The 27960-nt window shown below is 40.0% G+C and overlaps 1 protein-coding gene across 4 annotated transcripts in view; it reads left to right on the top strand.

Annotated features, from left to right (window-relative positions):
* Positions 1–27960, top strand: part of FBLN1 (fibulin 1) — a 170231-nt gene that overhangs the window by 106898 nt on the left and 35373 nt on the right. For 2 of the 4 annotated variants that reach the window (XM_043515259.1, XM_038387549.2), the window contains exons 9-15: positions 473–616; positions 4398–4526; positions 5082–5207; positions 5894–6013; positions 6924–7055; positions 10227–10350; positions 23338–23786. In XM_043515259.1, the coding sequence (XP_043371194.1) occupies positions 473–616; positions 4398–4526; positions 5082–5207; positions 5894–6013; positions 6924–7055; positions 10227–10350; positions 23338–23692 (1130 nt within the window). In that variant the 3' untranslated portion in view covers positions 23693–23786. Of the gene's footprint in view, positions 1–472; positions 617–4397; positions 4527–5081; positions 5208–5893; positions 6014–6923; positions 7056–10226; positions 10351–23337; positions 23787–27960 lie in introns of those variants that run through there. The other 2 variants (XM_043515253.1, XM_038387548.2) reach the window with 1 other exon arrangement.

Genomic DNA, 27960 nt, shown 5'->3' with positions numbered 1-27960 from the left:
GTAATTACATTTTAAGGGTCTCTTAAGTTTATAACATGTTTCTGAATGTATGATATATGCTCCTCCCTGTCATAAAGTGAGCAAATGCCCATTTGTGGAGAATAGTAAGGCATTACATGGGTGACAGAGAGATGGCTAGTTTGCAAATAAGCATTTCTACTCTTCAGTCTCTGTGCATAAGTGGTCGGTTACATCTTTGCTCATGTTTTTATTTTCTGCATATTGGGGAGATTTCCAAAGGCACAAATAGGAGTTATGCTCCCAACTCCCATTGACTTTCACTGCTTTTTGGGCATTACCTGCCCTTTATGCCTTCTCAAATCTCCCCCTTTGATGTACTAAATTGTGCAAATATGTGTCTGCTCTCAAGGGCTGGTTCCCAAGCTATTAAAGGTGTAAGGACAGTATCTTGCCTTAAAATGTCTGTAAACTGAGGACGGTTTTCTTTCATTGAATTTGTATGTCATCGTAGATATCAATGAGTGCCTAAGCATTAACATGCCATGCCCAGTTGGACAGATGTGCATTAACACAGATGGCTCATATTCCTGTCAAAGAAATATACCAAACTGTGGACGAGGTTATCATCTCAATGAAGAAGGAACAAGATGTGTAGGTGAGTAACAGAAATGGAGTAAAATGGTTAAATGAACACATGATGTGCACACATCTACTTTTTAACCTAACTTGTCTGTTCCCTGCACTCAACTAAAGCCATTCTCATAACTACTTCCAAAGCCTACTCTTGACTCTCTTTTCTTGCTCCCCCTTACAAGCGATGGATTGCAAACAACCCCTCTCTCTCCTCCTTCAAATCACTCCTGAACCTTCATATTCTGTGCGGTTTGTGTGATAATGACCATGCAGAATGGCATTGTCTGCTACTTGTATTAATGTACTGACATAGTGTAGCAAGGGTGATATTCATTCTGGTGCAGAAGACCAGCAAAAGGCCTCTGAGCAACTTATGTCCAACATAAACCATCATAATAGGTCTTAAAATCTTTAAATGATTATAAATTGTCACAGCTCCATTGACTTCTTCAGTGAAGTTGTGACAATTTTATACCAGTTGAGGATCTGCCCCAATGTATATCTACAGTGCTATATAAAAATTACTTTGCACAGTTCTTACGTAGTGTCATCTTCATTTTTTTTTGAGACCCACCATAGTGGTAATGGGATTTTAATCAAATAATTGAAACCCAGGAATTGAAGTCCAGGAGCTACTCAATCCATGTATTTACCTCTAAATATGTTGTTTTCCTACATTAGTTCCTCTCTCAAAACTTCAGTGTAGCTTTTATGTATTTATTAAAAGAAAAAGCAAACTAATATGAAGCTTAGCAGATGTGTCACTAATTAATTTACTTCTGATTTCCCTAAAGCTAATCAAATAGAACACAATGCGATGATCAAATTAAAATTACGATTGAAATTTGATCAATGGTTCAAACTACCTGAATTCCCAGGCTTGTCAGACACCTTGCTGGCACCTGCCCTTACTGTGAGGAAGTCTTGTCTGTGCCTGCCGAGGCAACTCCCCAAATCCACTGGCCATGGGCAACACAAGCCCTTCTCTCTAAGCCCTGCAGGTCCAGCTCATTTTCTACAGGCTAGTGATAGGTGCACTCCAAGCCTTGAACCCTCTGAGCATCTCCCTGGCCTGTCCAGCCCCTGGGAGACACTCGCAGTATTCAGTGCTCCAGAGGAACAGTCATCCCAGCTTACCAGCTACACCTCAGCTCACTACTTTGCTTGACGCACAGCACTTAGATATGTTCAGGGTGAAATCAAGCCTACATTTATTTAACAAAGCTCACAGATTCAAGTGATAGCGAGTAGAAGTGTTAGAAACAAATGGTTGTATATAAAATAAGATCATAACATCCATTCTAGGGATTTGACTTAATTAACAAGATACTCTCATGTCTTGTAGAATGTTGCTCATCCAAAATCCTTGCAGCTCGTCACAATGAGATTGACTGTGACTCTCTTTTCATGAAACAGCCGTGCCTCCTAGGTGAAGGATCCAATGTGTTTATTTGTCCCGCAAGATATATCTGCCCCATCCTTTGTTCTTCTTCATAAATAGGATGCCCTCTGCTGTTTGCTTCATCCTGTGAATTTCTTTTCTTGTAGACTTCAGTCACTACTTTTGCCTGTGGCTCAGTATGCAAATAGGCCTCATACAATAGACAAATGACTAGATGGGGAGATAAGAGTCTGCTGCCTCCTACCCGAAAGGAGCATTTACAAAGTATGGCACCTTCTGGTGACCCACTTAAACACCAAGACCTTAAGAACATAATTTTTAGTATAGTTACATAACTCCTTAAATATTATCTGTACATACATTCTGCAATGATAATGATGACCATGGGCTACTGGCTTTCGGTAGATACCTCACTGCCACCCTTTGGTGAACTATTATGCCTATATCTGACTCACAGGATTCCTGTCAAATCCTGTGCCCTCTGCCAGTTGGTACCAAGAAGTCCCTGAATCGCAGTAATTACGTCGATTTATAAGGTACTACAAGAATTACGTCAATGCTTCACAGAAAAGTTAAGGAAGAACACCTTTCTTTTAATATAATCAATTGCATTAAGAATCTGCTAAAAGCAGAAGTTGACTTTTGCCTTTGTTTTAAGGAAGTATAACTCTTGGAATGATTTCTTCCTAGCTTCCTACTTTGGTGTTGCGCCTTAAGTTTCTCTGCATATACATCCTAGATTAGACTCTGTTTACTTAGCTTATTTCTCTCCCTACATGACTGCAATGTTTGCATCTTTCTGACACTCTTACACAAATGCAGAAGTGATTCTTAAATCAGGCACTTAGAAGTTTTGGAATAACATGCTTTTAATCCAAAATAATATCCTCGTAATTAGATAACAGGCTTCTGGGTTTTCTTAGGGTCTACCTAGGGAAAAGATTAGTGACTGTCTCCCTCTCTCTTTGTAATGTAATGATGGAGAATTCAAATGTCTCTGAATTCTATAAAAAAGCACTCTCTCACCTTTTTTTAAGAGTGTCTAATTCATGTGACTAGTCTTAATTGAGAACTAGTTCTCGTGTTGCAGATAACTTGAGCTTTTTTTCATCTGCAAGGAGGTGGTCAGTCTATTTTTTCTCTTCGGGCTTGTCTTCGCTACCGGGGAGATTGACACTGCTGCAATCGATGCAGTAGGTGTTGATTTAGCGGGTCTACTGAAGACCCACTAAATCAATGGTAGAGAACTCTCCAGTCAATTCTGGTACTCCAGCTACCCGAGAAGAGTAAGGTAAGTCAACCGGGGAGCATCTCCCATTGATGCAGCACAGTAAAGAGACTGGGGTAAGTCGACCTAAGCTACGTTATTCCTGTAGCTGGAGTAGTGTAACTTAGGTTGACTTACCCCGGTAGTGAAGACAAACCCTGAGTGATAGACTTCAGGCTTGGAGTCTTTCCCTTCTCCTTTTCTGGAGGCTGGTCCAAAGAAGAGAGTTTTCTACAACTTCAGGTGGTGGTGAGGCAAGAGAGGCCCCCCTTTCCTTCTGCATGGCTAGACTTTTGTTTGGTTCAGTATCCCCTTGCTCTGCCTCAGGGACCATCCTTGTCCAATTAGAGATTCCAGCATGTTGGCTATAGCTCATTATGGGCCAATAATTTGGAATCTTGAACTGAGGTCATAGTAGAAAATTCCAGTTTGAGGCGGACATTTTTTTGCAAAATCCATTCATGACCACAAGCAGATGTCCTTTTTGTAAGCAGGACATGTGGGAAGGATTTGGCAATAGACTTCTGTCTAAAGAATAGGGCCCATTCTCATTTTGCTAAATATAATTAATGGTTGTTCGTCATCATCAATCACACTCGTGCATCTCCACTCATTGCTTGTGACAGTTAGTAAGCATGATAAGGGAAAAGGAACTTGGTGGCAAGGAGGTGGGGGATAAGCCCAGGGTAAGTGCATGACCTACTCCAGTGCCTTATCACCTAAAATCAAAGCCCCTTTAGCTCAGCATTTGATCAAATACAGTTATGCTGTCCCAAACTCAAATCTGGCCCACGTTCCATACACCACACATAACATGGGATCCAAGGGATATTTGTTCTGTAATAATAATTTGTACTTGTAGGTCCTACTCCAGCTCTCATTGACGTCAAAGAGAGCCTTGGTATTGACTTCAATGGGAGCTGGATCATGCCTGTATGCAGTAGTGCCTTCCATCTCAAACACTTTACAAACACTAGGTAAGTATTTTATTCTTGTTTTACAGATGGGTAAACTGAGGCAGGGAGTGTTACTAAAGGGTGTGGGACAGAACTGGCAGCAGAACTTACTGCTTTACCTCCACTCCTAATCTTTAACCTCAAGACCCTCCTTTCATTCATTTCTCTCTTCTTCTAGATGTGGATGAGTGTTCATCACCTAACCAGCTATGTGGAGATGGTCATGTTTGTGTAAATTCTCCTGGCAGTTACCGTTGTGACTGCAGACTTGGTTATTATTTTGATGCTATCAGTCGAACTTGTATTGGTAAGTTCCACCTACTGGCTCAAATTATATAAGCTCTTCTTAAACATTGTACTGTGGCATTTTATTTGTTTTTGATGATTATTATTTTATTTAATGTAAGGGTAATTTTATTAGTTGGTCAAAATTCTTTCATCTGAAAATGCATTAGATTATTTCATGATTTGTATAAGTCCAAAAATGTATTAAAGAGCTATTGACATTTTGAAGAAAAGTGCATTTGTATTGTTAAAATGTAATAACATTGAGAGGTAAGATCATGAGAGGGCATGCATAACTGGTTTTATGATATTTATGATGTGCACTGAAAGTGAAAAAATTCTTTTAAAAGATCACAGAACAGCCTTCTTTTGCTTACCACATTTAGATACGCACCAGATATGATAAATAAAACCAGCTCTGTTTCCAGACTAACATGCTGAGAATTCATTCACTCACCAGTGTAAAACTTCGATACAGAGAATGAAAATCAAACTCCAATGATCAAATGGTGATTTGTTAGACTGCTGCTCTAAAGCTAATCTGTACATTGGTTTCTATTCATATTTATCATTGTAGATGTTAATGAATGTAGACGCTACCCAGGTCGTCTCTGTGCTCACAAATGTGAGAATACTCCTGGATCCTACTACTGCAGCTGTACTATGGGCTTCAAACTTTCCACTGATGGCAGGTTATGCGACGGTAAGGATGCAATTTATGTAGGCTGAGGAGAGAGAGAGAGAGAAAATGATGAAGAAAGATATTCAGTTTGTTTACTATTCTTGTTTGGCTGATTCCTTTGTTTTGTCATAGACTAAGTTAAACTGGCATAAGAAATGGGTCCACTGTAGTCATTTTCAAGGTGGAATACAAGTGTTGTGATTAAACAGTGCCATTGTAACTCACACTTCCACTGAGTGGTGCTCTCTCCTCTACTGACTGGATCACATAGAGGCTTGAGCCTACTACCTACTTTCAACTAATAGACCTGGGCTTTTTAGCTCAGGCAGAAGAGGCTCATGCTTTTAGATCCACAAGCTGTAGGTTTGATTCTCGCTGCTGATCACGCACCCAGTGTTGGCATATTACATGATGATGGACCGCAACTTTCTAGGAGGTAGTAGTACATTGCAGGTTGCCTCCCATGTCACCACCACACCACAGGCAGTACAGAGAGGATTGGGGACCATAGCTTCGTCCTGCCCCTTATTGCCAGCTTGCTCAGTGACACAAATACTAATACATATTTTTGTGAGTGTTATTTAATAAAGATATTTGATTAGTCCAATATGAATGTGTTTTGAAATTTAGGCCCCAATCCTACAGGGCTGGGAGCCACAAAGGCAGACACCTACAGAGCTAAATATAGATAATTTTTTGTCTTTCAGACTTAAATGAATGTGAGAGCAACCCGTGTAGCCAAGAATGTGCCAATGTGTATGGTTCCTATCAATGTTATTGTCGTCGGGGCTATCAACTTAGTGATATAGATGGAATCACGTGTGAAGGTAAGAAATACTTAATCAAAGGATGCAAAAAAGGCATCTCCTTTCTTATTCTTGCCATGACAACAGAGACATTATAACAAAAAGAAACAACTCCACATATCTTAAGTTTATGCAACTACAAAATAATATTTCATCATTTGTTTCTCATAGCTCTTCATAGATGAGATTAAATGCTACCTGAGTTCTCATATAAGCCCACCCAGCCTCTGGGGATATCTTGGCTTTCATGATGTGAAGGCCTGAGAGAGTTTTTGTTTTTTTGCTGAAATTTAGTTTGAGGCTTTTTGTACACATTGAAGTGGTTTCAGCTGTGGAACTAAGTTGTTTGCACATTTTCATCATTGGAGAATCCTGGAGAACATTTAATGTCTAAAAATTCTAATTGAGTATTTTATTCATAACCCTTTTTCTGACAAGTTATAAACACACACAAATAAGTCTTGCCCAAATATTTATCATAGGGAGGAAGTGTTTCCTAGTGGATAGAGCACTGGACAGGGACTCTCTTCACTGGGTTCTGTTCCCAGTTCTGCTTCTGGCTTGCTGGGTGACCTCAGACAAATCACTTCAGGTCCCTGTGCCTCAGTTGCCCCATCTGTAAATTGGGGGTAATTATATTTATCTCCTTTGTAAAGTGCTTTGAGATCTGTGGATGAAAAGCACTAAGTTTTTTTTTTTTCTTTGTAAATAGATAATACAATGTTTTTGGCTTCTTGTTCTCTATATTGCCTTTGATTTTCCCCAGACTTCCCTTGTTACCTTTATGCAGTGGTTTTTGTCCCAACCTACTAATCTGAGTCACAAGCTAGTGGCTTGTTGAACCCAACACTATCATGAAGCAGTACAGCTGCTGCAAACTAGGTCAAGCTTCACAGGAGTTTAAAAAAATTGGTGGGGATTTCTTTTTCAGACATTGATGAATGTGCTTTACCTACTGGAGGACACATCTGTTCTTATCGATGTAGTAATGTTCCCGGAAGCTTTCAGTGCACCTGTCCCTCTCCTGGTTACAGATTGGCACCCAATGCACGGAACTGCCAAGGTATGTTCAGTAACTGTGCAGGAATATCTAACCAGATTGTTATCTTGTGGAAAAATCTAATTACATTTTTAATTGGTGGGAAACATAAATGTGTCTGTCATATAGCCTTAAAGGCAATTTAGTAGATATCCTATGTCTACTAGAATTCAGTAGGGACAAAACTAATAGTTCTATAAAATTAAATTGGATCCTCTAGAAATTATTCTAAGACCCCAAAGATTGTAATAGAATACTCCTTTCTACACAATTTTTAAACCAGTCCATCAACCTCAGTAGAGAACTACATCCCAGCTAATGCTACAGAATGAAATGGGTTGGTTTAAGTATTTAATAAAAATATAATCATGCTCGATAAAATATACAGGGTTTTTTCCATTTAGGGACTATGTGGGAGAAATAGCTAAATCTTTACAACAAATATTCAGTTTTATGGGTAAGCACCAGAGCGAAGGTAAAGCACAGCTTTTCATGTTGATAAACCCAGACCTTTCACCTGTTTCCCCTTATCTATTCCTTCTAGCCAGCGAGAAAAAGTGCATGGATTCTTCAGAGAGTGGTGCTTGCACTTATTCTAGTCCTAAGGACTATACATTTGGCTGCCATACTGTCCCCAAGCACAAAACAAAGCATTTAGTTCACTTGACATACTCCCCTCTTCCTGCTGCAGCGGAGTGCATTCATCTGCAAGGCCTCACCCTGTCCATATTTAAATTCCTCTAAATTAAAAGACCAACTTTTGTCATGCTGCCTACTGTGGATCAAGCTGACTTGTATATTTGTTCTTCCCTTGCCTCTGACCTCTACTTGTCTGTCTGTCTGTGAGCCCTTTGGGAAGGGACTTGCCTTCCTTGTGTAAAAATTTTGGCATGTTACAGATGCTGTGATGAACCAATATTAAGTAGTAATGATAATCGGAGATAAATGCGTGGATCAGGATACTTACAGCACACACACACACACACACACACATAGGGCTGGAGTCAAAGGAAGGGTAAATGTCAGACAATTTTGTTTCAACTTTTAATCTAAAAAAGCAAAGCAGCTTTTCTACCTATCCAGATGTTTGTAGCTTCCATCATCATAGTGTCTGAGCACTGCCTGTCGCCTTTGCATGTCAATAGGCCTGCCAACCCACTTCCCTCCCACACAGGCTGCTGAATATTTCTTTGCAGGCCTGCAGCCTCTCTGTTACCCCCTGATTGCTTAGCGGTTTTTATTTTGGGGAGCAAGAGTTTTCTGTCAGCCTCTCTTATCTGGCCTCTGAGGCCAGCATCAGCCTGTTTGGTTGTTCCTCCAGCAGCAATTGCTAGCCCCAGTGATGTTGTTCCTATCCCTACCCCTGCTGACACAACTCTTGCACGCAGTAGAAGACTGTGGGAGGGGCCATTGGGGCTCCAAATACCTTACATTTTGGTTGTTGACCAGAATTTGTCATTTATTAACCCTGCCACTTGCTTATAGAAAATACAAAAAACCCAACAGTCCTGCCATGTTTTACAATCTGAAAACCACATGTTCCAACATCCCTTCAATAAATCCACCCATCTTTTATCCACCACCCCTGAGGAATACCTGCTTGTGGAGTTTTTTTTTTCTAGCCAGTAGTAAAATTATGTTGCTCCCCTGTAATTGCATAGGTTTCAGAGTAGCAGCCGTGTTAGTCTGTATTCGCAAAAAGAAAAGGAGTACTTGTGGCACCTTAGAGACTAACAAATTTATTAGAGCATAAGCTTTCGTGAGCTACAGCTCACTTCATCGGATGCATTTGGTGGAAAAAATAGAGGAGAGATTTATATACACACACACAGAGAACATGAAACAATGGGTTTATCTGTTGTTTTCTTTGTTGGGCCTGTCCTGTAGTAGGTGACTTCTGGGTACTCTTCTGGCTCTGTCAATCTGTTTCTTCACTTCAGCAGGTGGGTATTGTAGTTGTAGGAATGCATGATAGAGATCTTGTAGGTGTTTGTCTCTGTCTGAGGGGTTGGAGCAAATGCGGTTATATCGTAGCGCTTGGCTGTAGACAATGGATCGAGTGGTATGATCTGGATGAAAGAAGTCACCTACTACAGGACAGGCCCAACAAAGAAAACAACAGAACGCCACTAGCCATCACCTTCAGCCCCCAACTAAAACCTCTCCAACGCATCATCAAGGATCTACAACCTATCCTGAAGGACGAGCCATCACTCTCACAGATCTTGGGAGACAGACCAGTCCTTGCTTACAGACAGCCCCCCAATCTGAAGCAAATACTCACCAGCAACCACACACCACACAACAGAACCACTAACCCAGGAACCTATCCTTGCAACAAAGCCCGTTGCCAACTCTGTCCACATATCTATTCAGGGGATACCATCATAGGGCCTAATCACATCAGCCACACTATCAGAGGCTCGTTCACCTGCGCATCTACCAATGTGATATATGCCATCATGTGCCAGCAATGCCCCTCTGCCATGTACATTGGCCAAATTGGACAGTCTCTACGCAAAAGAATGAATGGACACAAATCAGACGTCAAGAATTATAACATTCAAAAACCAGTTGGAGAACACTTCAATCTCTCTGGTCACTCGATCACAGACCTAAGAGTGGCTATACTTCAACAAAAAAGCTTCAAAAACAGACTCCAACGAGAGACTGCTGAATTGGAATTAATTTGCAAACTGGATACAATTAACTTAGGCTTGAATAGAGACTGGGAATGGATGAGTCATTACACAAAGTAAAACTATTTCCCCATGGTATTTCTCCCTCCCACCCCACCCCCCACTGTTCCTCTGATATTCTTGTTAACTGCTGGAATTAGCCTACCTTGCTTGTCACCATGAAAGGTTTTCCTCCTTCCCCCCCCCTGCTGCTGGTGATGGCTTATCTTAAGTGATCACTCTCCTTACAGTGTGTATGATAAACCCATTGTTTCATGTTCTCTGTGTGTGTGTATATAAATCTCTCCTCTGTTTTTTCCACCAAATGCATCCAATGAAGTGAGCTGTAGCTCACGAAAGCTTATGCTCTAATAAATTTGTTAGTCTCTATGGTGCCACAAGTACTCCTTTTCTTTTTGTAATTGCATAGTAGCTAACATGTGAGCTTCATCATCTGGGGCCTACAAGCAGAGGAAGGGCTTGTGTTTTTATCCCCTTTATCTTTTCCACTTGACAGATATCAATGAGTGTGTTGCAGAAACACATAACTGCTTATTCAATGAGACCTGCTTTAACATCCAAGGCAGTTTTCGCTGTCTCTCTCTGGAATGCCCGGAAAATTATCGCAAATCAGGAGATACGTAAGTACATTCCATTTTCCAATAGGCTGGCTTGATGGCATCTCCCAGGCCTAAAGCCACCATCAATTAAGCATATTGTGGATCCTCCCAAATCTGTAATTCTCCAATCTGCCAACCCCATGAGTGGCACACAAAAAATTATGGTCTTTCTCCCACATGTGAGACAGGCTCATGGTTCTTGGATTAAAAGTCTTTAAGTCACAAATAACATCAAATGGAGAAAGAGAAACATACTCATTGACACCAAGTTGGATGCACAAGGTGATGTTGTTAGCGTAGGCTTCTGATGGACAGCCTGGTGGTAGAGGTCACGTTTAGCCTCAAAATTCCAACACTCCCACAACTGGACTCGGGAGCTCCTTTCTTCCCTCAGATTGGCTAAGTCAAACCCTTTACTTGCTTTTATATTTCAGTCAAAGGTTCATGTTCCTTGCAGCTCCCCCTCTAAAGCCTTGTCTATACTATGGACATTTTGCAAAAATTTCTAAAATTTTCTAAAAAAAATTCTAAAAAATGCTAACACCATTTCATCTCCACCACTGTTAGCAAGATTGGGAGCACAGGTATAGAAGACCTGGTGGCTGCTACCAGTATTTGTTTCAGTTCGTGTTGCTCAGAAAAGGTCTGGTCTGCATGGTGCATAAAATGCCACAGGCAGCTGGCAACCCATCGATACTAGCTGTAATGGTGCTAATGATAAGAAGAAATCTTTGCAAAATTTCTCTAGTGTAGATAAAGCTTATGGCTGCTCCAGGGCCGGACTCATTCTGGTTTCCTCCTCCTCCTTCCCATCTGCTTTATGGCAGCTCAACAATCAGAGGTTCCTTCTGAAGGCCATGTGGTTGTTCCACAACCTTCCCAAGTGCATTTGCCCAGGTAAGTTTCTATTCTATCAGCTAGAGAGAGAGGCTGACATGCCACAGTGGTCATAAATCTGTTATTCCCTTCCCAATCAATGAGAAGACATGATTCCATCACATACCATGTCTCAGCTAAGATTTAATATTCTATGTCCCATCAGTGGAATGAGGCTAATACTTATCTACCTCATAGGAGTGTTGTGAGGATTAGTTTGTTAGTGTTTGCATCAAAGTCTAAAGATGCAACAGCGCTGTATAAATGATATGGCGGGTATTAATTTTATCATGACCAGGATGCTGTAGAGGGAGTTTCATATTAAGATCTTTATTTATAAAATATACACAACCAGAAAGTTTACTAGTGTTTTGTGAAATGTCAATAATTACATTTATGTCAATAAACAACACTTAACAACAATAAACAAATATCAGTAAGCAACACTTGCCAAATAAATGAAGAAAGAATGCTCTGTGATACAGATGCCTTATTTCTTTTTTTGTTTAATTACATCCTAATTTGTAAAATTCACTCATTTGTAATAGATTACTAAGTGATTTAGCAAAGTTCTATGGCTATGAAAATTCTTGAGGTGTCAAGATTAATTTAAAAATAAACATGACACACCAATGCACATTGCATTCTTCTTTTAGTCTTCTCCATTTGTCTTTCCCTTCCAAAAATACTCTTATTAGTTTGTTGACCTTTGGCTAACTCATTTGCTTTCTTCTCTCTTTTTGGCCTATGCATGCAATAAAGCACATAACAATTGTGACTTAAAGAACGGGTCCCTGTTAAATAGTCTCTGTGTCTGCTCACCTGTGGCAACCAGCAAACTTCTTATATCCAAGTTCTATAGGAAAAACACATCTTTTTTCAGTGACAGTAGTAGGTCAGAATAGTCTCTCTATGGCTGATCCCTTTGGAGGCAGTGAGTCTGTATTTTGCCCACCTCAAATGGACTCATGGAGAGAAGATTCCAGTGTATCCTGACATGGAATTGGGATATCAGTTAGCCAGAAACCAGCCTAAAGAGTTAGTAGTCCAAAAACTTCCCTAGCTAATAGCTTTCGGGCCTGAGTTATGGAACAGGGCTATGTAATGGTGGTAGTGCTCGTTGTTTGTTGTTAACCTAAATTATGTAATTCCATAAAATTATTCAGTGCTTTCACACGCACAGATTAAGACCTGTTTCCTGCCCTAAGGTGTTTATATCTTACTACCAAGAGAAACACAAGATACACAGAATAGCACGTAGGGTGGAATGGCATAGAAGTTTATTTGAAATCTCTAATCCCATTTGGAGTGATGCTTTGGGGTCTGCAAATGTAACAGGACCCTTGAATGGGTTGTACAAGGAAAGAGACGTTCCTTGCACACTTCCTGGCACATCCATTTATGGGCTGTCAATTGTGAGAGCATGTGAACGTGTCTCACTCCAGCCCACACTTTCACTCTTACTGACTCCACTTTCCTCAAAGCCCATGATCTCAATATTGCTTTTGCTTGGGTACTTCATACTGATAGTGAACTTACTGAACCTCCCTTAACAAACTTTTTGTTTCTGAATTGCATAACAGTTAGGGTCTTCTGTGTGACAATTAATTCAAACATGGTAATCGCAAAGCTGAGGGAAAGAAATGGTTATGGCTGTCTACCAGACGTTTATGCTAAATCAAGCTAGGACTATATAATATATATATATTTATTAATTATTATTATTTATTAAAAGTTACCTATCATTTCCCATTCTCAGACCTTTTTTTCAGGTACTTATAACATTGTCAAACTTTAACTCTTTGGGCTGAAATTTTCCATGCAGGGCATCTTTCCAAAACCTTCAGTGTGAGGCAATTTCAGTCAAAATAATTCAGCTGTTTCCATGAATAAGGAGAGGGGGAGAAATCATTGTTCTGACCACTTTTTTTTTTTTAAAAACAAGTCCGACCTTTTCTTTGAACAGCTCTAGCACTACCATGCTTTGGAGCAGGGACTTGAAATGTGTCAGGGATATCCCCATGAGAATCCACTCGAATTTGGCCAAGTGTAAGCCTTTTGAAAACTTGCAGTTCACACATGCTCAGTAGTGTTGCCTTTGATTTTAGCAGCTAAAATCTCTGAAGATTCCATCCTCACTGAGCATGCTCCATCCCCTCACAGCAGTTAGTGCTGACCAGACTCTGCTTGCGCTATCCCTACAGATGGCCTGAGCATGCTCCAGCCCAGGGTTACAGCTGGAGGCTCCGAAGGTCTTACCCTGAAATGGCTGTTCCTAACTGCTCTGGGGTGAGGTGGGACTTGAACTGAGAGCAAGGAGCTTGTATCTGCTCTAAGTTCCCTGTGTCTTGTCTTATTCCCCTGCTGTCAGCAAATGTACGTGAAACCCAATGTCTGTGAGTCGTCCCCCTCTAGTGCTGGGCCCCAGAGGGTACGACAATGTATTACTGCTATCAGTTACTCTATAAGCTGAAGTGACAGAGGTCTGTGTGGTGGATCTAAGGGTCCCATCTTGCAGATGAACCATGCGGGTGTCAAAATGATACCACGTGATGCAATTTTTTTTTTCAATTTGCTTTTCTAAAAACCTAGGAAATTGCGCACAAAAAACCTCATTAAAAGACCATTATTAAGGATGCAAACTCAAGCATTCCAAAAATTAGGAAATGCCAGAAAGAAAGTTGCATAGGTATTATGAGTAAAGCTGCAGGTTTGTCATGGAAGTCACGGATTCTGTGATCTCCGTGACTTCTGCAGGGCCGACGCGCTTGGCTTGGCACAGCTCAGGCAGCCTCTGCACCAGTCACACTGGCTACTGCTGGGGCAGTCTCGGGCCACTGCGCCCCTCCCCCTAGAAGCAGCAGAGGTTGGGAGGGAGCAGGAGGTTGGGGCACGGGACGGGATGAGGCGAGTCCTGGGCAACGCTTACCTGGGGGGCTCCCCAGAAGCAGCGACATCCCCCACGCTTAGCTGCTAGGTGGAGGCATGGCCAGGGCCATGACCGCCCAGAGCGTTGGCTTCGCAGCTCCCACTGCAGGAACTGCAGCCAATTGGGAGCTGCAGGGGAGGTGCCTGCAGGCAGAGGTGTCCATGCCTCCGCCTAGCAGCTGAGTGAGGAGGATGTTGCTGCTTCCAGGGAACCCCCAGGTAAGCACGACCCAGAGCCCACCTCACCCTGTCCCGGGGCCCGGGCCCCTGCCCCCTCCTACACCCAAACTCTACTGCGTTGGGGAGGGAGGCGCGGAGCCAGGTAGGAAGCCTGCTGGCCCCACCAACCCCTCCTTCAACCCCCGCACCAGTGGAAATCCTGGGCCACATGCTGCTGCTCGCCCCCTCCCCCCAGCATCCAGGCTGCCCGCCCTCAGGCTCCACCTCCCAAGTTTTAGTCAGGGGTATATAGTAAAAGTCATGGATTGGTCATGGGCCACGATTTATTTATTTATTTATTTATTTATTTATTTTTTTGCTGCCTGTGACCTGTCCATGACTTTTACTAAAAATTAGGGCTGTCAATTTATTGCAGTTAACTCGTGCGATTATCTCAAAAAAATTAACTGCGATTTAAAAAATTAAATGTGATTAATCGCACTGTTAAACAAAAGAATACCAACTGAAATTTATTAAATATTTATGGATGTTTTTCTACATTTTCAAATATATTGATTTCTATTACAGCACAGTACAAAGTGTACAGTGCTCACTTTATATTATTTTTTATTACAAATATTTGCACTGTAAAAATGATAAATAAAAGAATTTATCTCATTCAAGAACTGTAGTGCAATCTCTTTATCGTGAAACTGTAACTTACAAATGTAGATTTTTTTTTTGTTACATAACTGCACTCAAATAAAACAAAGCAAGACTTCAGAGCCTACAAGTCCACTCAGTCCTACTTCTTGTTCAGCCAATCGCTAAGACAAACAAGTTTGTTTAACATTTATGGGAAATACTGCCGACTGCTTTTTATTTACAATATCACCTGAAAGTGAGAAAAGGCGTTCACATGACACCTTTGTAGCCGGTATTGCAAGGTATTTACATGGCAGATATACTAAACATTCATGTGCCCCTTCATGCTTTGGCCACCATTGCAGAGGACATGCTTCCATGCTGATTATGCTTAATTAAAAAAAACGTTAACTAAATTTGTGACTGAACTCCTTGGGGGAGACTTGTATGTCTCCTGCTGTGATTTACCCGCATTCTGTCATATATTTCATGTTATAGCAGTCTCGGATGATGACCTAGCACATGTTTGTTTTAAGAACACTTTCACAGCAGATTTGACAAAATGTAAAGAAGGTACCAATGTAAGATTTTGAAGGATAGCTACAGCACTCGACCCAAGGTTTAAGAATCTGAAGTGCCTTCCAAAATCTGAGAGGGATGAGGTGTGGAGAATGTTTTCAGATATCTTAAAAAAAGCAACACTCCGATGCGGAAACTACAGAACCTAAACCACCAAAAAAGAAAATCAACTTTCTCTTGGTGGCAACTGACTCAGATGATAAAAATGAACATGCGTCGGTCCACTCTGCTTTGGATCATTATCGAGCAGAACCCATCATCAGCATGGATGCATATATTCTGGAATGGTGGTTGAAGCATGAAGGGACATACGAATCTTTAGCGCATCTGACATGTAAATATCTTGCGATGCTGGCTACAGCAGTGCTATGCGAACGCCTGTTCTCACTTTCAGGTGACATTGTAAACAAGACATGGGCAGCATGATCTCCTGCAAATTGTAACCAAACTTATCTGTCCGAGCGATTGGCTGAAGTAGGACTGAGTGGACTTAGAGGTTTTAAAGTTTTTCATAGTTTTATTTTTGAATGCGGTTATTTTTTGTACATAAGTTCAACTTTCATGATAAAGAGGTTGTACTACAGTACTTGTATTAGGTGAATTAAAATATACTATTTCTTTTGTTTTTTACAGTGCAAATATTTGTAATAAAAATAAATATAAAGTAAGCACGCTACACTTTGTATTCTGTGTCGTAATCAAAATAATTATATTGAAAATATAGAAAGCATCTGAAATATTTAAATAAATGGTATTCCATTATTGTTTAACAGTGCAATTAATTGTGCTATTAATCATGATTAATTTTTTTAATCGCTTGACAGCCCTACTAAAAATATCCATGACTAAAACATAGCCTTAATTATGTCTTTAATTACATGATCACATACTATTTTTTCCACAGGACCCTTGCCTCATTAAGTGCACAGAATGGACCTGCTCTGGGGATAAATCAGGGTTGTGAGATAAAGGAGGCAGTTGTCAGTAGGACCCCTGCCTCATTTTTGCAGAAGTTAGAAAATGTAAAATAAATGAGACTGGGGACACTGGAGGAAGAGAAAAGAGGATCTCATAATGAAGGCAGTTGAAAGATCCCATGGAGTACTGGATTCTATCCCTGCCTCTGCCACAGTTCCTATGTGATGCTAGGCAAGGCACTTAAACTAAACATTTTGCACAGGGTCACTAATAGTGTGTTCCTTTGTTTTCTCAGTGCCCCAGGAACCCTGGGGTCTGATTTGTAGAACAGCTGCGCTCTCACAGCTGCATCTGAAGTCAATGGGAGCTGTGCTTTGAACACATGGAGTACTGTATAATGCTAAGTACCTTGAAAAATCAAATCTAGACATTTTAAATTGGGCACCCAAAATTACTAGAAACTTTTTTCTTGAATCTCTCTGTGCTCCCTATAAGTAAAATTGAAATAATACCACTCTCTCACCACACAAGAGAGTTTTGAAGATATATTAATGTTTGTGAAGCACACAGATCTTATAAAAAGAACAAGAGTACTTGTGGCACCTTAGCGACTAACAAATTTATTTGAGTATAAGCTTTCGTGGGCTACAGCCCACTTCATCAGATGCATAGAATGGAACATATAGTAAGAAAATTATATATATACAAACATACAGAGAACATGAAAAGGTGGAAGTTGCCATACCAACTGTAAGAGGCTAATTAATTAAGATGAGCTATTATCAACAGGAGGAAAACACCTTTTGTAGTGATAATCAAGATGGCCCATTTAGACAATTGACAAGAAGGTGTGAGGATACTTAACATGGGGAAATAGAAGCGGGCTGTAGCTTAAATACATTTGTTAGTCTCTAAGGTGCCACAAGTACTCCTGTTCTTTTTGCGGGTACAGACTAACACGGCTGCTACTCTGAAACCTGTCAGATATTATAATGATGAGTGCTATAAAAAAAGCCCATGAGAGAATTAATAATTCTGTCTTCAGAGCAGGATTTGAATAGTGTGCAGTAAATAAGGCCTAAGGCCACACACTGAACAGTGGGGAGAAAACAAAATATTGAATAGCTTATCATTCTGTGAGCACCGTCTAGCCCGTGCATTGAATGAGGCAGGGAGGTGACAGTTAAAGTTTATGAAATTTTGGAAACAGTTTATTGTAACATCACAAGAATCAGGAAGCTGAAAGCTGAGCAAGTGAGATGGAAGGGCTTTTTTAATCAGACTGTTGAGAAGTTTTTGGTTTTCTGTTTGCTTTTGTAAAAACCTATTTGCTTCCAAAGACTAACAGACATTTTGGAGAAAGGACATCCTTCTTAAAGTCTCAGTAACTCACACCTTTCATTAGGTGGAAGAGCTGACTATACGCATGTTCTGAGAAACACAACTTCCCCATCCCAAGGTCTTGCATCAAAATCAGGGCAAACCTGATTTGATATGACTGATGCTTTAAAGGCACAAAGCAAGCAGGGAAAAACCTTTGTTTAAATGTCTTGCACAAGGTCAAACAAGCCCATGGCATAGTTGAAAATAGAGCTCAAGTGTTCTGATGCTTTGCCCTGCGTTCTAATTACATTACAAGCTTTTCTAGTCTGCATTTGGCTCTCTAATGTATCTGGATTGTATGTATGTATGAAATGTATCAGGCTCTAATGTATCTGGTTATTATGAAACAACTCACCTAATGAGTTATTTATTAACTCAGAGTTAGTAATGCAAAGTAATGCACATAATCCTATGATCCCAACTATACATACAAAATAATGGGGTCTAAATTAACAGTTACCACTCAAGGAAGATATCTGGGAATCACTGAGCAGATGTTTTCAGAGAACTATCCACAATGTGCAGGAGCAGTCCAAAAAAAACCCTTGTCAATGTTAGGAACTGCTTGGAAAGGGGTAGATAAGAAAATATCATAATGCTACTATATAAATCCATGTTATGCCCACACATTGGATATTGCACGCAGTTCTGGTCACTCCATCTCCATAAAAATATATTAGAATTGAAAAAAGACAGAATTGCGACAAAAATTATTAGGAGTATGGAACAGCTTCCATAGGAGGAGAGATTAACAAGACTGGGACTGTTCATCTTAAAAAAGAGATGACAAAGGAGGGATATGATAGAGATCTATAAAATCATGACCGGTGTGGAGAAAGTGAATAAGAAAGTGTTTTTTACCCCTTTACATAACCAAGAACCAGGTGTCATCTCTGAAATTACAGTGCACTCCTTTATTAAGAATCACATCTGTCCTGAATTATTTTATTCTTATACATGGTTGATTCTTACAAGAGGAGTATTTTAGTTAGTATAGAAATGATTTCGTCCCAGTGGTTTCAATCACCATATGCGGTTGATTCTTATATCTGTGATCCTTATAAATGGAGTGTACTTTAATAGGCTATAGGTTTACAAACAAACATAAGGAAGTACTACTTCATACCATACACAGTCAACCTGTGGAACTCATTGCCAGGGGATATTGTGGAGGCCAAAAGTATAAATGGGTTCAGAAAAGAATTGGCTAAATTCATCAAGGATAGGTTCATTAATGGCTATTAACCAAGATAGTCAGAGACGCAGCCCCATCCTCTGTGTCCCTAAATCTTTGACTGTCAGAAGCTAGGACTGGATGACGGGATAGATCATTCAATAAATTGCCCTGTTCCCTTCATTCACTATGAAGGCCCTGACACCTGCCACTGTTGGAAGTCAGGATACTGGGCTAGATGGACCATTGGTCTGATCCCCAATATGTCCATTCTTTTGTTCTTAAGTAAGCTCTCTAGTGAGCACAGAGTGGCAGATAGTAAGAACCCAAGTTATTTCAACTAAGGTTGGCATAAACATCCTTTCAAACTCTCCATCCAAACAAACAAGCAAAAGTTTTTTTGATGTTATGCTCTTTAGTATTGTTTTGAGCTGAGTCTACCCACTTGGTCAAACCATGCCCAGTGTCTGATGACTCTTCCAGTTCAAATAGTGAAGACATGAGGATATAGCAACATGCTTGTGTAGAGGACTCTAACATGCCTCTATTGAGTGCAGAGATTGATATGCACCCTATAAACACACAAAAACAGAGCCAAATTTCAGCACTGGTTGTATCACTAGGTCCTTCATTCAGCATATTGATAAGGGTTCTATTTGTGGAATAAATTCCAGAGCCATAGATCCATTGCTGAGTACAAAGCCTTACATCAAAAGGATCTGGATACTCTCTCATCAGTGCATGAGGACTTTATGTACTTAACTCTTTTCATCATAATTGTATAAGTAGCCTTTGTATCAAGGGAAAGCCAGTCTCAGAAACTAAGAACATCACAACAATTTCTCTTCTAACAATTTCCTTGATATAGAATACTTTATTATTTCCTTAAAAATGAGGTCTCTTTGTTTGGCAGAGTGTTTTATTTTTTAAAGAACCAATATTTTGCGCATAAAACAAAGGTCTCAGTAATCCTTTGTGATCAATGTTAAGTCAAGTAATATCATTTTAAAAGAAAACACATCTGAACAGTGATCTAAAATAATTATGCGTGGTTCCAGGCATAGTTTTTTTGCAATATTTAGTAATTGTTTGTTTTTTTTTCAGGACCATGGTTCTAACATGATTTCAGAGGTTTGCAGGAATTATAAAGAGCTGTTCAGAACTGCTCCACTCTAAGCAGTTTTATTTTTGCTCTGCTACACCAGGTTTTATTTTTTCTCTGGTATCCAGATCCCTCCCCTTCTCCAATCCTTCCTTTAAATAGGTTCCTTAGTGTTTTTACCCACAGCGACACTTGGTGGTAGCAGGATTCAATAACACGATGGCCAGCTAATCCATAGTGCAATACCACAGAGTTGGATCTACACCCCTGGTCTTGGTCTGCTCATTTGTTAGCACTAGGTTGTTAAATTCCCTACTGTATGATTTTCTTCTACCCGCAGAGGGGAAGAATATAATGTTGGGCCTAGAAAGTACATTGGGATTTAGATACTCATTGTTTACTGTTATTTTGGGGCATGACTCCAGATTGAACTCTGGTACTTTGAATGCAATAATATTTGCTAACTATTCTTTGCTGCTATTTGATGGGTCAATACACATTCACAAAACCCACAGTGAAGTGTGGAGTGTGGATCACCAAACTATGAGATAAAAGATCATGAATTTTAAAAAATTCTAACTTCCTAGCCACAGACATATGTCTCCACAAATAACATTTCAGAATCAGCAGAATGTCCTTTTCAATAAGCTTTTCTTTTTACATGAACTTTTATTTTAAAATTAATTTGACTTTAGCAGAAGAATGGATCATCTGTATCTTTCTGTGTGCGCATGAATTTGTAAATGCTTCCAAAAAGCCATCTGTATGAGGGAATATTTTCCATGATTTCATACTCAGCATCTTACCTTTCTAACAACATTTCCAAAAAACAAAAAAAAACAAATGCCATGAATTTTCTTAAGTAAAATTAATTGTATGCTATGGAAAAAATGCAAAAACCAATATATAGCTTACATATCATCAGAGCAGTCAGGCACAATTAGACCTCAACTTACGCCTGTTCTTTACATACATGAATAAAATTAAGTACATGCAAGTTCTACTGCTAGCCTGTTGGGTGATCTTGGCCAAGACACTTTCCCCTCTCTGCCTTAGTTTCCCCATAAACTGAGGAATCCCACAAAATGGGGATACTGACCACCTTTTGAGCTCCAAAGTTGAAAAGCTGTACATAAGAGCTAGGTATTATTGTTATTTATCATTATTAAGTCTTTGAGGATTCAGGTCTTAGACAATTAAACACACTTTGTTCAACAGGTTAGTGGCCTGTTGTGAAAATGACTATACTGTGTGTTCTGACAGAAACCCAGAGTGCTCTTGATCTTGCTTTTTAAAAATGATTAGTCTGCCAACGGTATTCAATTTGCGTACACTCAAAGGGCCTTAAAATGCGCACGGCCACCTCACATTGGTGATGTGCAAAAAAGCCTAGTGTGGCTTGCTCAGAGGCTTATGATTTACATAATCTGGACACAATATGAGCCTGTAAGGGGCCTATTTGTTGCATCATGCTGGAGGAAATGGAGTAGGTGCTCACATCTCTACCAAGTGGGACGTGGCAGGAAGCAAGTAATGTTTTTGTGCCTGAGCAAAGCTTCAGTGAAGAGCAGCCCATGCAAACAACCTTTTTTTTTTTTGCAAATAATTAATGTAGTTCTTATCAGCTCTGGAAGCATAGAGAGGACATGACTTGCATGTTTTGATGGCAACGCACTGGGTTAACTTACTTAAAAACAAAAAACCCCAAAACCTGGATTTAATTTTCTCATTGAGTTTAGCAAATGTCATATATAATTTTACTTGATGAATGGCTGTGTATAAGATGAGCCTGAACTTTACTGATGTATCTGAACAACCGCAAACTCTGCGGAAGTTAAATATCCAGAACAGAATATCATGTCTTTCCCCTAACTCTATTGCGGTCTGGAACAAAACCCTGGATCCTAAGATCCTGGACGTGGAGTTCAGATCCAGAACTGAACTTAGTGGTTTGGGTCTATTTTTAGTGTGAATTTCAAACCTGTCTTCATTTTAGGTGAATCTCTAATGGTAAAAATATAGTTCCCAAACCCACCAGTTGACATATGCAGATTCTGATTAACATGTTAGCATACGATAATGTTCCCCATTAGCTATGAATGTTAATGTCCATGTCCGTCTGTCATATTTTACAGGAGAAGCTTCACTTATTTCAGTAGCTGAAAGGAAAGAGAGTGCTGCCTTTGCAGGGAGAATGACTTACAGTGCCTCTGGTGGGACTAGGGCTGCCAATCCATTGCCACTCTGACTGGCCAGCATTTTGTTGTGGGCATGATTGGCAGATTCACAGTCAGATGGATTTGTGGATGTGGTGTGTTTATGGAGGCTGGGAGTTAGGGGGGAAGAAGAAAAGCAGTCAGCAAGAGGTTGGAAGACTACTACCAGCGTACTGAGATTTTTCCTATTGATATTTCGTTTTGAGTCAGGTCTGTAAGCGTGAGGTTTATTGGTCCAGGGCATGGGCTGGAGAAACGAGGCTATTGAGTCTGGTTTTCAGTGCCTGTTTAGAAATGTTATACGTTGAGTTGAGCTGGTTCTCTTGGTTACACAGGTTAGCATTGATCACCCTGCTAGGCTCTGGAAGAAGTTCCTCTTCAAAATAAATTGGCCAATTTGTCATGGTTAGGGTCAGGAGTCTTCCTCTGCACTGCCACGGGTTAACAGACGTGATCTTGGGTGCCTCCAACTTTTGAGACTTTCGGGTTTTCTTTTAATATGGGGAAACCTTAAAGGAGTCTGATTTTTAGAGAGTGGATACTTTCATAAAAACAGGGATCTATAAGGTATCTCAAGAACTTGGGCACCCCGAATTCACTAGTCACTTGAGAAAATATAGGCCTTTGTTTGCTAGACATGAGACCACAAAACAAAATCTACTGTTTTTGAAAGAAGCTAAACTCTGTTAAAGAGGATCCTAGACAATTGGAGGCTAAGTTCTGATAACATTTCACCCATGGTAAGATATCTCAGACTCCATTCTAGTTCAGCATATCAGCGAGTGTATGGAAAGGGCAACTCTTCTAGAAGTGGTATAACTCTCTCCTGAAAACACAAACTACAAACAAGTACATACTTATTTAATGAATGTCTGTTTGCATTATGATTGAGCCAGTCATACTGGAGAATGGATACAGTGCGCAAGTCAGCATATCATTTCTCACCCCTACTGCCCCCCCTTTTGCTACCACGCTTGCTAAATGTACGTTAATCCTCCTCTTGTCTTGTGTTCTCACTTTTCTTGCAGTCGCTGTGAGCGCTTGCCTTGTAATGAAAATAAGGAGTGCCAGAGCCTGCCTTTGAGAATAACCTCCTATCACCTCTCTTTTCCTACCAACATTCAAGTACCTACCGACATTTTCCGCATGGGCCCTTCCAATGCTGTCCCTGGGGATAAAATTCTGCTGTCCATCATCAGCGGGAACGAGGAGGGTTTTTTCACCACAAAAAAAGTGAACAGCTACAGTGGTATTGTGGTCATGAAGCAGCAAATCACAGAGCCCAGAGACCTTCTTCTGACCATTCAAATGCAACTTTTCCGCCATGGAACTGTCAGCACATTTATTGCCAAACTTTTTGTCTTTGTTTCTGCACAGCTTTGATCCCTAACATGCAGGAATCGGTGGCTATTTTTTCCCTCTGGCAGTGGCTTTTTATTTTTTTCTTCAATTTTAATAAAGTTTTAATGTCAATTCATCTATTGCATGCTGCACGTACAATTTATTTATCATTGTTACAGTTCTCCACTTTTCTTCATCACTTAACATCTCAATGTGGGCAGTGTTTCTTATATATGGCATATATCATTATATAAGGGGCAAAATAGAGGTTCCTAGGGGACCTTCAGCGCAATTTCTACCCACAAAGGATTGAGGACATAGATAGCTTTTTTACAGCAGTGCAACTAGAACTTTTCTGAAGATGCCCAGACTGATACATCTGGTTTCAGAACTCAACGGTGATTTGGGTGCATCTGTGTTAAGGCTGCCCAAACTGGAACATCTTTAAGGCATCTGATTTTCAGAGAGTAGGTGGCTAATATGTTTTGAAACTCAAAACCCTTTAAGGTGTCTCAAGTTATGCACTCAAAAACGGAGTCGCTTTTGAAAATTTAGGATTTCATTCCCAGCTGGTATAAATCAGCATAGCTTTGTTGAGGCCAATGAGTCTGATTTACACCAGCTGAGAATCTGATCCTTAGTTTTTAAGTATAATACAAAAGTGAACTCCCCTAAATGAAAGTTTTTAAGGCTGTTTCATCCTTTCACACATGGAACGTCCATTCAAGTCAAAACTAATGGTAGGAAAATAGCAACAATCTCATAAGTGCATTTCGTTAGTAGCAAACAGTGAGCGCCTCCCTAGTCAAGTGGTAATATTTTGAAGTGTCTCTGGAGAAAAAAATTAAAGATGTTTTGTTGGGTTCCATGTCAATTTTCTCTCTCTCTGGCTTCCAGATCAAAGCTGATAACATTACAAGTGTAAAGAGGTTTTTGGTTTTTTTTTCCTTGCTAGCAACCCTGAAAAGCAAACCTGGATTCTGAAGGTCAAATCTGGTTCCTGTTCAGTTCTGTATGATCACCAGTAATGAAGAGGATGCAACTGGAACTCATTTAGCAATTCTACTAGTGCGTGAACCAGCAGGGATGCTAGTTCATTCTCCTGTCATTGTACTGACTCTGCAGAGCTAACAAGAATAAAACATTAAATGAACAGACCTGGGGGAATTGTCCACATATTTTAACATGAATGCTCAGTCATGGCCTCGCATTATCCCTGTCCTATCTAGATTGCTCCTGCCAGGAATAATCTGTGTGAGCATAAAATAACCCATTGTCACGTAAATGCACACACCACAGATAAGCAGTAGGAAGAGAACTTGGGACCCCCAGTACCAGTGTCACAAGCCTTGACCAACTGAGCTGAACTATTACATATAAGTTATAGACTTATATCCCCAATGTGAGCCAACGGCTAGATGAGTACATGATCACAACATTTAGCCAATATATTCCATGCTTCCTTAAGTAAAGCTAATCCCAAGCGGCTCACAGATGATCAAGTTTCATCGGGCTTGCCAATTTGTAATGAGCCTGTCACCACATACTTATAAAGGTACCAGGGGCTACCAGTGGGGATAGAATCAAAACATTACATACTGAAAGCACTAGCCTATATTACTTAAGCTAAAGGAGTTTCTAATCCCACTGATAATATATGGCATCTATGTGTATGTGGTTACAAGTTCATTACCTGGGCTGCTCCCCATAAGGCCAGTGTCAACTTGACTATAAAAATAAGATTAGTTCTGCAGCATTAATATATACTCATTTGGGGGGAAAATCAGAACAGTGCAAGAATCTGGCCCAAAGTACTCTAAAATACTATCATTTTATTGTGTGTGCGTATTGAGCAAGTAATTTAAGAACACAGAGCCCATATCTTATGATATTAGACAAAAGCTTTCCTACTTAAGTTTCTTTGAGACTTTTAAGTATATATAATTATATAGCACCATTGTCTTTCCAGATAAGACAATTAAACAACATAAAGAAAAATGACAACCCAAGAAAAAAGGAAAATATTCAAGGGAGCATTATTTAGAAAATAATCAGAGCAACTGGATTTTTCTTTATTTTTCCTTTGAGCAAGCGTTAAGGAAGTAGCAGATAGCTCTGGAGCTGAGATTTGTGATAAAGGCAAGCCTAAAGGAAGGAAAGGATTTGAAGGAGCAAACATCTTGGCACACAGGATGGAATCTGTTCCAGACTTAGTGGCCATTGTGGAAAGAGGCACAAGTAGGAGAGGAACACAAAGCGTTTAGCAAAGTCTAAGATTAAGTGCAGGAGGAGTATGAGAAGGAAATAAACTGAAGGTAGTCGGAGCAGCGTGCAGCTTTGAAGGTGAAGATAAGGAATCTGAACTAGGTCCCGAAAGAAGTTGTCCCAAAAGGGACCTGAGGACAGAGATGGTGTGGTTGCATCAATAGAAGAGGATGGTGGTGTTGGCAGTTGTAGTTGGGATATACTATGGAAGTTAGCAGAGCCATCAGAAGAATGGAGGTCAGAGAAGGGAATGTTAAGGTAGCCAAGGTGTGAAAGAACTAAAGTATGAAAATGAGTTTTAGCAAGGGGGACAGAGAAAAGGGGGAAGCAGCCACTCAGAGCCACAGAACAATAGGGTTAGAAGGGACCGCAAAGGTCATCTAATCTAATCCTTTGCCAAGGTGCAGGGTTTGTTGTGTCTAAACCATCCAGCCACCTTTTGAAAACCTGCAGAACAGGCGATTCCATGACCACCCTAGGAAATCTGTTCCATTGTCCTAGTGTTCTTACAGTTAGGAAGTTTTTCCTGAGATTTAATCTAAAGCTACTATGCTGTAGTTTGAACCCATTGTTCAAACTCTTGTCCTACCCTCTGTGGCAAGAGAGAACAACTTTTCTCCTTTTTTTTTATGGGAGCCTTTGAAGTATTTGAAGATCACTACCATGTCCCCCCTTAATCTCCTTTTCCAAACTGAATTTACACGGTTCCTTCAGCCTTTGCTCAGAAAGCTTGCATTCCATATCTTTGATCATCTTTGTTGCTTGCTCTGCATCCTTTCCAGCTTCTCTACATCCTTTCTATACATTCATGACCAAAATTGGACACAGTAGTCCAGCTGAGGCCTAACCAGCACCGAGCAGAGCGGTACTATACTCTCCTATGACTTTCATGCTATGTCTGTGTTAATGCATCCCAAAATTGCATTTGTTTTTTTGCAACAAGTGCAGAGAGAAATTGAGACATTCATAGATTCTCAGGCCAGAAGGAACCACTGTGGTCATCTAATATTACTTCCTGCATAACACAGTCCATAAAATTTCCCCAAACTAATTTGTGTTTGAACCAGAGTATATTTTTTGGGGAAAACTAGTCAATTTTGATTTAAAAATTGCCAGTGATTGAGAATCCAACACAACCTTTGGTAAATTGTTCCATTGGTTAATTACCTTCATTGTGAAAAATTTACTCCTTATGTTATTGGAAGTAAAGCCAAACTGACTTAGTTACTGTGATTCCAACCATGCAGGTCTCTTAGGGAAAAGACCATCTATATATATTATGTAATAGAAACCTTTAAAAATTACCTGATATAGCCTTTTCACCCACTGTCATGATTTAAGATCCGATATCTCCTTTTCCAAGCCTAGATACAACTGTTGTGCCTCCTTGGAAGTCTGGGAATTATTCCTCTCCTATTCTATCCATGTGTGATAACTAGCCCTGATGAGCACTATCTTATTTTAAAATTGGCATTGGTCTAATCCTGTATGATTAGTGTAATTTTGAGAGGGGAAAAAGAAGTAAGCATTTTTTGGTAGTTAACTATTTTTCTTATCTGATCACATGATATCATATGTGTGTGTGCATGTGAGAGGGAGTGAGTTGTGGATCCATGTGCACTAATTTCTGAATACAATATATTTTTCATTTTTCATATTCTTAAATTTCCCTATAAAGAGAGGAAAAATTTCCCTAAAAAGAAAGGAAAAAAGTTACTAGTGTGGGTTTTTTTTCCTCCCTACTCCTTGTTCCATTTGTGATGTTTGCTAAAATGGGCTGATTTAGTCTGGGGACCAAATTGTATAATTTAGCAGACCCTTATTCTGAAATCAACAGTGTTGAATAACTGGAAGTTCCTTCTTTTCAATGTAGAAGATAAACAGTATGTGACAAGTTCAAGAGTAAGGATATAGGATTTGTCATATTGGGTCAGACCACTGTTTCATCACGTCCAGAATTAACATTCAAAAGTGGGCCAACGTTTCAAGCAGAAGGAACCTCCACACTACCCTATCACATATCTAGGAAAATCTTCAATGTTGAA

The sequence above is a fragment of the Dermochelys coriacea genome, chromosome 1, assembly GCF_009764565.3.
Source record: "Dermochelys coriacea isolate rDerCor1 chromosome 1, rDerCor1.pri.v4, whole genome shotgun sequence".
Classification (NCBI taxonomy): Eukaryota; Metazoa; Chordata; order Testudines; family Dermochelyidae; genus Dermochelys; species Dermochelys coriacea.
Note: the sequence above shows the minus strand (reverse complement) of the source record. Positions and strands in the feature narration are given on the sequence as shown.